This window comes from Taudactylus pleione, unplaced genomic scaffold (assembly GCF_031769625.1).
Source record: "Taudactylus pleione unplaced genomic scaffold, aTauple2 ptg001166l, whole genome shotgun sequence".
In the NCBI taxonomy this organism is placed as follows: Eukaryota; Metazoa; Chordata; class Amphibia; order Anura; family Myobatrachidae; genus Taudactylus; species Taudactylus pleione.
Genome location: NW_028285567.1, coordinates 965,085 through 977,182, shown reverse-complemented (window position 1 = coordinate 977,182; position 12,098 = coordinate 965,085). Strand labels below are relative to the sequence as shown.

Genomic DNA, 12,098 nt, shown 5'->3' with positions numbered 1-12,098 from the left:
ACAGACACGCCCAGTTACATCGTGCCAATGTGATTCCCTGTGCCTACATACACTACGGTGCGCTTTGGCGTGCACTGCGATCGCACCATGCATCCCTATGGAGGCGCGGTCGCCTGCGGCAACGATATACCTGGGTATATCTGTATCTAGTACATTAATAAAGTGATAGCGACAATCTGATTGGTTGCTTTGGGAAACACCAACACTTGTCTTTGTTAGAAAGTTTGCAAAAACATAGTCACAATTCAGGGTAACCTTTCTGAAATATGTATCTACTGAGCTCAAGCTGGTTATTCAAACACTATAGTCACAGGATGAAGTATACAAAAATGTCTGCTTAGAAAGCAACAAATGGATGTTCAAGGTTCAACACATTGGGCCTGATTCAGAGCCGGTCGCTATTTGCGCTCGCTCGTCCAGAAAATAGGGGTGGCTATTCAAATGAACCGTTCGCTGTTTGCGGTCTGTTCACGCCTCTAGGTCTGAACGAGCGAACAAAACTTGCGGTCGTTTTTTGGGAAACTACGCCCCCTGTCCGCTCGCATCCTACGTCATGTCCGCTATTTATTAGATTAATCGAGTACATCGAACAGGGTATGAACTGCTCGCTATTCTTGTGGTTGGTATTTGCTACCACAATTTTGCGAGCAGTTCTGAGTTAAAAAAAACCAAGTGACGTGGTCAATGACGCTGCTGTATTAATTATGCACTCCCTTAAAACGCCCGTTTTGACCTTTAAGCACGCCTGCGATCGGATTTCCACTCCCCGTTTTCAAACACCTTCCCCTGTTACCACCCACATATGCCTCATTCTGTCACTCAAATTAGCAGGCACTCGCTATTTTGCGAGCACATGAATTTCGGCCGCACTGACTGGTTCGCGCATGCGTATAACGATCCGTACGCATGCGCAGTTGGGCAAACATCGCTCGGAGCGAACGAGCTGCCACTTACGAGTGGCTCTGAATCAGGCCCTTTATCTCCAAATCATCACATGTGGTCACTATAGAGATATACGTAACACTACTGTGCCACAATTACACAGAGATACAGACTCCGTCACTACGAACCAGTCACAAGAAAACACAACAACATTGTTTTGCACCATCAGCCGTATAAACCTCCTACGATTACAAAGCTATGTATTATCACATGTACGACAGTACTTACAGTAGCCACACCGCGTCCCGCCCTCAAAGACAAATCCATTCGCCACAGCTCCATAACGTCTCAGGTCTGACAGCTTCCACTGACCAATGACGACAGGTGGAAGGTCTCTTGCGAGCACCAAGATATCGTTGCACAAGTGCAGAGTAGCAGGTCCACTTTCTAGCTTGGTGCCGGGCAGTACTCCAACATGAAATCTGTGCACTGAGAGAAAAGGAGAAGTAAGTTCTGAGGTATGAAGTTCCACGAACATTGTAGCTGCATTTGCATATAGTCGCAGACAGGCGACCGCCAATAGACGTTGCTGCGTGCGCTTTTGCCTGTGACTCAGAATCAGGCCCAATGCGTCCATAGTAGGGGGTAATATAATAACAATATGAACAATGTAATCATTTAATGTCACTAAACGTTTTCCAAATTTGCATATTTTTATTCTTTTGGCTCAAACCCAAACTGATTTAACAAAAGAAAATAAATGACCAGAACCTAGGTCTTGCAAAGAGGCACAGCTCCAACCCCAAACACGGTGAGACCCTGCCCCCTTCAGCTCTACCAGCCGTACAGCATCGGCGGATGGGGCCTCAAGAGTCTGAGGGCTCTATTTATCCATCTATTTTTTTACACCCTTTTCACATTATTTTAGTTTCCCTGAAATGTATGAAAGGGCAATTGTAGTAGTTTTCATGAGAATGGGAAATGCGATCTGCCTGAAATTTACTAAGGGGGGGATTGTGAAAGAATACCGGGTGGGAGCCCTGCTATAACATCGCCATCTGGAGATGGCGTTAAGTATGGTTCCCCCCAGTTCCCCATCTCCTGCTTTGCTCTGACAGGCAGACGGGCTGGGGGTGGCATTAGCTGGCATCGGCGCATGCGCGGAGGCACTGTCTCTGGACTTTTTGAGAATAATACAGTGAACAGTGCATTGAGGATTCGCAGGGACAGAGCTTTCTCACAAGTTCTGTCCCTGCTTGGGAATGTTGATACATTCTCATGATAATTCTTAAATTCGCAATGCGAAATTAGGCGAAATTATCACACTACAATCTGCATTTCAAATACACATTGTAGTAAATAGGGGCCTAAATGTGGTGGGGGCACACCCACACATTGTAATTACACCGCCATTTGTGCTAGTGCCTGACATTTTTACTGCCATTCCTAATACAATAATATTTTGAATATAGACAACTAATTTTTACTTCTTTAAAGAACACCCCTCCCTTGCTACAGACTCATTTTCCAGCACGGTTAAGTAACAGCTGTAAAGTAATTGTCGTTCTCCGCTATCCCTGATACTGTAGCTGCATCTTGGTTGTAAGCTCTTTGGGCATTACATAGCTGCAGTAACCTCACTTATCTTCCACATAATGTAGTCAAAGTACAATATCTGTCTTTAATTAGAGAGATGTCAATTTTACCCATGATTCATTGAGCCATTTTAATCAACTTTCCATGGTCCAAAAAATAAAGAAATAACTGTGCTGACCTGATAACTATATAACACAGAAACACGGAAATTTAAATACCACATGTCAGATTACAAATAGATTCTGATGAAAAACCACAAACATATTTGCCTAATGATCATACAGCCTGATCTGACTAATTAATTAGTGATGTCTAGTGTATTTGATCAAAGTTGTTCAGTCGTCTTGTTTAAGAGGATGAAGATGTCACTGATGAAATTTCTAATATAGAAATAATAAGCACAAAAATGGCAGTAAAGCAAGTAAAATGACAGCAATGTATTTAGTAATAGTTGCAGAATGTCATGTATTGAACTGGAGGTGGAAAACCACTTTCTGCCCTATACATTGTTATTGCGTCATGTAATATATTGATAATATCTTGTCACTTTTATTTCATGTTACTAGTGGGTATACCAGTATGTTTCGGCGTAACTACCATAGGTGCAAGGGCTGCAGCTACTACGGGGCCCAGAGCTGAGGGGGGCTCATCTTCCTTGCCAAAGTTGCAGGTGTTATATACATTTTTCACCATTGGGTGGTACATAGGGGCCCTTACAAACTTTTACTATGGGGCCTAAAATACATAGTTACGCCCCTTACATGTATATCATACAGCTTGCTGCACACCAGTTTACTGAAATAAATCTCTTTGCCAGGTTTTGGGACACCGAGCTGCCTGTTACCTGGAGTAAATAAAATTAAAGTTGGGCGGTGGGTGTAGAGTATTGACAGGTGAGTGTTGGGCATAAGTCACCTTTCATCAGTAAATTTACTGAGAGTCTATAAAACTGTAATCCAATCTGACAGTACTATGGGGCCCATTGATCAATGAGTTCTACCGTACATAACGAGTTTTAAAACTCATTGTGTGTGATAAATGGTGCTCCAGCCAATCAGCTCCCAACTGTCATCTGTTTGAAAAATGACATTTGGGAGCTAATTGGCTGGTTGCGTATGATAAAACTCTTTGATAACTGGGACCCTAAATTACCCAAAGGATTCATCACACTAATGATTTGGAGTAAACGTTGGGAAATGAGCCCCTTTCCCAACTCCGCTGACCTTTGACATTTTCTCACATCACTTTGTACTAGGTGATTGGCTGTTGGCAGGGCTGTACTAGGTGATTGGTTACTGGCAGGGCTGTACTAGGTGATTGGTTATTGGCAGGGCTGTATTTATAGTCGGCGCTACCATAGACACATGGGTGGGTGTGCTATTGTTCATGTTTGGTGTGGCTACTATGCAAAGAAAGGCCTTGATTCTAAGGCTCAGGAAATCAGGATAGGTTACCTTCTCCTAAGCTGTAATGTATCCGTACATCCCAGGCATTCATAATTTCCTTATTGTCAAACCCCAGCATAACGACTTGTGAGAAACAGATAATTGCAAGAGTTTGGCTCATGCCCTCGTACGAGAGCCCGGCGTCCAAGCCACAGATATCTTCCAGGGTGATGCTGGCCTTCTCTTTGTGCCCCTTCGTCCTGTCTGACTTGTCTTTGTACACTAACATCAGCAAGCAATCTGAAAGTAACAGATACAATATGCAGATAAGACAGTGCACAGTATGACGTATGGATTTGCCTAGACATGAAGAATACTTTAATGAAGTGTTTCATTTCCTGTCACTTTTTTCATTGTTCCATACAGAGCGCAGCTATATAAATGATATTCTCTTCTCACATTCTGTATTATGCTAATAAAACTAGCAATATCATGTTATATATATTATTTTTGTCCATTCTGTATTTAAACCTACGCACGACCACAGCCAGTGTACATAACGGTAACACGCAGACTGGACGTCTGTCTGCTCTCCGGTGTGAGTTACACAGCATGTAAAGTAAGATCATTTTGGACGAATATAACTTAAAGCCCATGAAGGAATGTGTCAGATTTAGGGCGTAAACACAGTCGAGTCACATTATTATGACCACCAGCTAATAGGCAGAGTAACCGTTGTGTACAGCAGCTAGACGGGCTGGGAGTGACTCAATAAGGTGCTTTTAGGTTGGCACAGGTATCTGGAGCCATGCTGACTGCAGTGCATCCCACAGCTGCTGGAGGGTGCGTGGTGGAGAATCCATAGAGCGAACACAACGATCTAGGTGGTCCCACAGACGCTTAATTTTGTTCAAGTCTGGGGAATTAGGGGGCCAGGGAAGTACTTGAAAGTCTTGGTCGTGCTCGTCCAACCACTATCGGACATTTCTAGCCGTGTGACATGTCGCGTTGTCTTTCTAGAAGGATCCATCCGCCTCAAGGAAGACAATCAGCATGTATGGGTGTACCTGCTCTGCAAGGATGGATTCATAAGCAAATCGTTTACAGGTGCCTTCCACATGGATGAGTGGGCCCAAATAATGCCATGAAAATATTCCCCAGGCCATAACGCTGCCACCACCAGCTTGTGTTCTTCCAGCAATGGTTGCAGGGTGTTTGTTCTCCGATGTTTCTTGTCTGACACGCCAACGTCCATTTGTTCGATGCAGCAGAAAACGTGACTAATCGAAGGCAACCCTTTGCCAATCAGCGAAGGTCCAATTCCGATGCAAGCGTGAAAAATTGAAGCCTTCTCCAACAATGCACCTTCGTTAGCATAGGAGCAGTGACCATCCATTTGCTTCGGAACCTCAAACCCAGCAGGTTTTGCTGAACTGTCGTTTTAGACACACGTCTGGTGTCCCCCAGGTTAATTTTGACATTGATCTGCTCCACTGTAGTGTGTCAGTCAGCCCTCACGCACCTTCGTAGCCAACGTTCACCTCACATCAATGGAACATGGTGCTCCGCAGTTTCCACGTTCGTTATTCGCAATGGTGCCATTTGTCCAGTCACGATACACCTTCGCCACAGCAGCACGCGAACCGTACACAAACTGCGCTGTTTCAGAAATACGCCACTCTTGGCCCGAAAGCCAATAATCATCCTTTTTTGCAACTCGGATAAATTGCCCCTTTTACTCAAGACAACGACGAGTGATATGTGTGCAGACAGCCTATCGCACACCTTATATACCCACCAAGCCTACTTCATGGGCTACGCGCTGCTGACGTCAAATGTAGAAGGTGGTCATAATAATGTGACTCGACTGTGTATTTCACTTATTGTATAAGGATGCCTAGAGCCAGATTAAGGAAGGCATAAGGGGCCCCTCTGTCAGAGTCTGCCTCGACCCTGAAAAGGTAGGCACAGCGCAGACTACATGCTTTACCGATTACCCACTAATAAATGGGGAGCTGTATCAAACCTTTGAGAGATGGAATAGATGTATCAAAGCTTGGGGAGAGATAAAGCAGAGAGAGAGATAAGTACCAACCAAATCAGCTCCTGACTGTCAATTTACAGGCTTTGTTTTAAAAATGACAGTTAGAAGCTAAATGGTGGGTACTTTATCTCTCTCCAAGGTTTGATACATCTCCCCCATAAAGTGCAAAAGTTGCCATTTGCAATCAATCAACTTCTAACTTTCATTGTATAGACACTTCTAGATAAATGATAGCTATAAGCTGATTGGTTGCTATGGGCAACCTCTCCACTTTATCTCTCTCGAATGTTTGATACATCTCCCCAATAGCAACTAATCAGATTCTTGCTATTTAGTACATTCTCTAGAAAAAAGAAAAAAAAAGCTATAATTTGATTGGCTGCCATGGGCAAAGCCTTTTCTTGTCCTCTTTAGAAGATTTGGTAACTATCCCCTAAAGACACCAGACGGGTGGCTTAGGTCGGATAACGGGTGCCTCTTTATTTTGTTGGTACAGTATTGTATTTGTAGCTCTGATTCAGAGCTTCCAGTTGCCTAGCAACCAGGTACAGCGGACACACCTCCTGTCATGTTTTCGCCAATTCATTGCAGGCTCACAGCGCTACTGTGGGTTGCTCTCATGCTTAAGGGGGCCCTGTCTTAAGGTTTCAGGGTTTTACTCTTAAAGCAGAAATCCCACATTGTTCCATTAAACAGCAAGTTAAGTGCCTTTTAAGCATCTCTCTCCAGAGGGTAGACAAGTAAAGACCCTCCAACATGACCCTTTCCACCAGGTACAAAATGCTCTGGTCCTGGACTTCCCACTTGATCTAGGATTGCAATCACCAGTGTTACACTAGTTAATTAATGAGAGTGGTGTTTAAACACAGGTGAGTGCATACACGCCTACCCTCCCGGCTTTCGCAGGAGGCTCCCAATTTTTTGGGTAACCCCCCGCACCCCCGGAGGGTTAGGGTTAGGCACTACAAGGGACGGTTAGGGTCAGGTGCCTATCATGACGGTTAGGGTTAGCCGCAAGGAGGGGGGGTTAGGGTTCGGCACCAAGGCGAGGGTTCGGGTCAAGATTAGGGCTAAATAAAACAAAAAAAACCAATGTGTCGACCATTTTTGGGGCAACCTTTTGTCCCTGTCGACCATCTGTACCTGTCGACCTTTTTACATGTCAACCTTTAGTGTGTCGATATTTTGTCCCTGTCGACCTTTTGTCCCAGTCGACCTATTGACTGTCTAACATCTGGTGTCTATCTAGACACTGTTGCCTTTTTACTGTCTATCTGTTACTCCACACCCGAAAAATGGTAAGTAGCTAGCTTCTTACAGCCTACCGCCATGCATTTATGGTAAAAATAAAAAATAGACACCTCATTTTTTTCATGAGAGTGCTGATTTAATAAAGAACAATGAGCAGTAGACAAGGTTTGTTTAGGCAGCAAAAGTTTATTTGCACCGTCACTTGTGGGCATATTCAGTACTGAGCACATAAAGCACCTCAATAATGTATCTGATTCACAGCGAGTTGCAGTGGTGCATATTAAGCCAACAGAGCATTCAATATTGCTCCAGATCATGGACAGATTTCAGGGCCCTATTTATCAACGATGCATAAACCCTTTAGTACTCACATTAGGCTGCCAGCAGCTGAGCGGAGGACCTTGCCAACGAGAAGGACATCGCTGGATCTCTCCGGAGGGGTAAGTAATGATGAATACTGGTGGCATTTTCATTTGTATCACTGCGATACTAAACTAAATATGCCGCTGGTAATAAGCTTCATTAATTAATGGGCCCCCCAGTTTTCAGAGTTAGATGGATGTGGGTCCTCATACTAGTGTATGAGGATGGCATCGGGGATGCAAGGCAAGCAGGCGATATCAGTGATATCTCCTACATAACCTATTTAACAAATGACTCAAAGGTTTGATACATCTCCCCCAGAGTGAGGTGTAGAGCTGGGTGCCACAGGATGGAATATACAACATTTTCTCAGAGCATCGGCAATCATTGGAAATGAAGAAAATATAAGTTTTCAGAAATTCTGCATAACAAGTTTCCATAAATGTATCGCACCCTTATAATTATCTGATGGAAGCCTTTGCCCGCAGCTCTCAGATAGATGCATTAGACAAAGATTTCATCTGTTTTACTAATTTTTCGCATAGCAAATGTGATCATTAGAAAGTCCCTGTACTGACATCTTGACATGAACTCTAGCAGCAGGGACTATACATTTACACAGTGCCGTGACTGAATGGGAGAGCACCCTGTGCCGGCTCCGCCCTTGAACCCGTGATGTCACCCTTAGGTGGAGGGGCAACTGTTTCTAGGAAGTGGAGCACTAGCTGGAGTATCCATAGAATACTCCAGGCTGCAGGGTGCTATCCTAGAGAGTCCCTTGGCACCCTGCAAGCCACATGACACACAACCTTAGTTACAGCCCTGAATGTACACACACATCATATATATATATATATATATATATATATATACTACACATATAGGTCTTTACAAGGAGACTCCTGTATGTACGACAGCCACCCACCATACCTCTAGTCGTGCTACTCCCAGGGCCTCTGGTCACTGCCTACCAGCCATAGGCCCGTATTCAATTAGCGGCGAAAAGTCTGAATCCACGAAAAAGTATAGCGGATGACATCATTTTGCCAGGCGGAAACTATTCGTCCTATTCAATTGCAAACACTTTTCGCGTCCGCGGAAAGTCAATGCAATGTAATAGGCAAAAAAAGTTTTGAATAGGTGGTGAAAAAAAGTGCAAAATCATTATTATGGGGCGCAAAGGTGGGGAAACCACTCAGAACCCTTGGGACAGCCCCCCAAAGGATATCTGTATTAAAAAAATCCCTAAAAAAAAGTATGAACACCCCAAAAAAGTACTTTAATTTTGGGGGCGAAAAAGATCAAAGTTGGTGTACAAGCATAAAAACTAGCAAAATAGATTTTTTCGGGGGGGTCTGCAAGGATGGCTTTGGTGGTTTTTTGATTGCATGTGTTTGATGCTGGGGGGGTTTTCACAATTTTTAAAAATTCACTTTTGAGACTTGGAAACATTCTTGCACCCATTTTCAAGTATCCCAAATTTGACAGGACTACTTTTTTTCACCCAAAAATACTGATAATGCCATTCTTCACCACTAGTACAAAGATACTACTTAGAGACTACTGATACAACTTAACTTAAGTACCCCAAATAGCTTTATTAGGGCTATTCGGGGACCTCTACATTGATCCCCAATGTTAGTGCATCTTTTGGGGGTGTCAGGCTGATTTCCCCATTTTTGACAGCACTTTTCGCCTCTTTGAGTTTCGCCGGGTTGCGTTTTCGCGTGTTTTGGAATTGAATATGGCAAATAGCGGGGGCGCGCACGAAAAGTTTTTGCGGCCAAAACACGCAGTAACGGCGAAAAGTATGGCATGCGAAGAAGTATCGGTTGCTAAACTAATTGAATAAGGGCCTTAGTTGGACTCCAGCTCTTAAGCCGGCTTCCCGTTATTTCTATGATGAATGCAATAAGAGCAGCGTATGTGAAGATGATAGCAGTACAATATAAGTCATCCATCCCAGTGTCTCTGTTGAAATAACTTATTTAGTTACATGATCCGTCCTTGACAGTACAGTCAGGAGGTGACGCATTCTAACTTAGAGGAGGACCCAACGTTACAATGACCTGATAGATTTTGTTAACTAGAGGCTATTCAAGGCCTGCTGTAAGTAGAAAAATCCCCTCTTGCCTTTGATTCACAAAACTGAGCTCTGAGCCTCCCCCCCCCAAATCCTGTCTCTGCAAAAAGCCTTTCTGACTGAAATATAATACAGGTTGAGTCTCCCATATCCAAATATTTTGAAATACGGAATATTTTTAGAGTGACTGAGATAGTGAAACCTTTGATATTTGATGGTTCAATGTACACAAACTTTGTTTAAGGCACACAATTATTAAAAATAAAGTATAAAATGACCTATAGGCTGTGTGTAAGGTGTATATGACATATAAATGAATTTCATGTATGTACACAAACTTTGAGCCACAAAATTATTGAAAATATTGTATAAAATTACCTTCAGGCTGTGTGTATAAGGTGTATATAGAACATAAATGCATTCTGTGTTTAGATTTGGGCCCTATTCCTAAGACATTTCACTATGGTATGCAATTATTCCAAAATACAGAATATTCCGATATCCAAAATACCCCTGGTCCCAAACATTTTGAATATGGGAGACTCAACCTGTCTAGAACAACATTGCATAGTGATTTATTAATGACCTCTCACCAGGACAGAGGCCCCGCTGAGAGCCTGTCACTGCAAAAAGTGTATAGTGAAGTGATACCAATCTCTATCACTTTTCTTCCAGGTTCTGGAACTTACCTGCCAGTCAGCACCCAGGAACACTCCATGCATTTCCGGTCTGCATCCCCCGGCAGTAACCTTTGGGATGTATGTGCAGTGTGTCTTGCACAAATTTAAAACACTGGCTGCTTGCGTCCGATGCTTTAAATGCGCCCCCACCCCTGAATCAGCACCAAAGTGTATAAAGATTACAATAAACTATTAGCACACACAGAGACTTTGGCTTTGGGCCACTGTGCCATAATACAGGGTTTCTAGAATAATCAAGAAACCCTGTAAAGTGAGAGAATCATTTCAGGATTAGTAAATTGTGTTCATTTGTCAAAACCACAGGGGCAGTCCCAGGTTATAAAGATTTGTCCTTGGGAATCTTTGCTCCCTGGGATGTGACTATTTTCATTGTCTATTCCTACTACCAGGGTTGTATTACTTAATATTTATTAGCATCAAACTTTACAATATCAGCAGCCACAGGGGTGTAGATAAGAATGTTTAGGCTGCAAAGCAACTTTGTACTGCTAGAGGAAGACAAAAATATATGAATAGTATGGTCAGGGCCGTAACTAGGGGAGTGCGAGCGGCGTGGCCGCACAGAGCGCACCACCCTGTGGGATCACTGCCGCTCATCCACGGTTCCTGTAACTGGTTAGCAGAGTGCCTGGAACAGCACCCTGCAGCCAGAAACTATGCAGCAGTGCTGCCTGGAGCGTCACTAAGACGTGTACATCCTGAGGATGCCCTGGGCACTGCTGTAATGCTCAGTGTTCGTAGCCCCGCCCTTCCACGTGACATCACATGGAGGGGGTGTGGCCTCACCGGGCGGTGCGAGCCATAGTTACAGCTCTGAGTATGGTAGAACACAGTTTCCCAAACTCCGCCATTATAGTTCAGCTTTTAAGGATATCTATGCCTGAGCACAGGTTACCTCAGTCAATTTGATTTAACCATCTGGACACAAGCATGGATATCCTTAAAACCTGGACTGTAATGGCGGAGCTTTGGAAACTGCGGTAGTAAGCAGACATCGTACACTGGGATGTAAGCTTAATCCCTCCCTAAACGCTACGAGTGAACATGCTCTTCATATGTAATTGCACCTTCCAAACTATTTACTGGTAAAAAAAAAAAAAAAAACAGGATCATGTAGGAAATAACAAAAATCAAGAGGCAAAAGGTAGATAAAATGAACATAAAACCATATGCCTAGTTGGTCATACAGATAACCCAACATGATATAGTACTGAGTGATCTTTCTACTCTCTGGGGCAGATTCAGATCCGCACGCAATGTGCCATCGCAGCTGCGATCTCTCACGGATCATAACTGCGAAAATATGCTAAAGACTCGCCGTCAGGTCACACGATCTGATGTTTCATCAGCAGGTTTTTATAAATCGAAACGTTGAAACATCAGGTCATGTGACCCTATTTGGTCGTTAACCAGGTGTGCTGCCACCTCCATCATACATGTATCTCTTTACAATGGAAAGTACAGACGACGTAGCATCTAGTATTCTAGAATTCTGAGTTTCCATATTTGCTTAAATATATATTTTTATATATATATATATAATATATATATATACACACACCTACACACAGTATATACTTTCAATGGTAAAACAAACAAACTTTACAATGATTTGCAAACTTTGTAAATTGTGCTACTATTCTCTTACCACATTCCATTTAATTTAATCCAGAAAATAAGGGCTAGGGGGCCTATTCATCAAACGATAAATGGCCTAGTAACCATGCTAGTTTCCGTATTTTGAAGTTACCGGGCCATTCATCACTCATATCGATCCCGTCCCCCAAACCCTA

At 43.3% G+C, this 12,098-nt stretch overlaps 1 protein-coding gene across 3 annotated transcripts in view; it reads right to left on the bottom strand.

Annotated features, from left to right (window-relative positions):
* The window catches only part of DOK7 (docking protein 7), a 205,724-nt gene that overhangs the window by 191,646 nt on the left and 1,980 nt on the right, over positions 1-12,098 (bottom strand). For all 3 annotated transcript variants that reach the window (XM_088462233.1, XM_088462234.1, XM_088462235.1), the window contains exons 3-4: positions 3,933-4,163; positions 1,171-1,371 (exon numbers count right to left, since the gene is read on the bottom strand). In XM_088462233.1, coding sequence (XP_088318359.1) covers positions 1,171-1,371; positions 3,933-4,163 — 432 coding nt within the window. The remainder of the gene's footprint in view (positions 1-1,170; positions 1,372-3,932; positions 4,164-12,098) is intronic.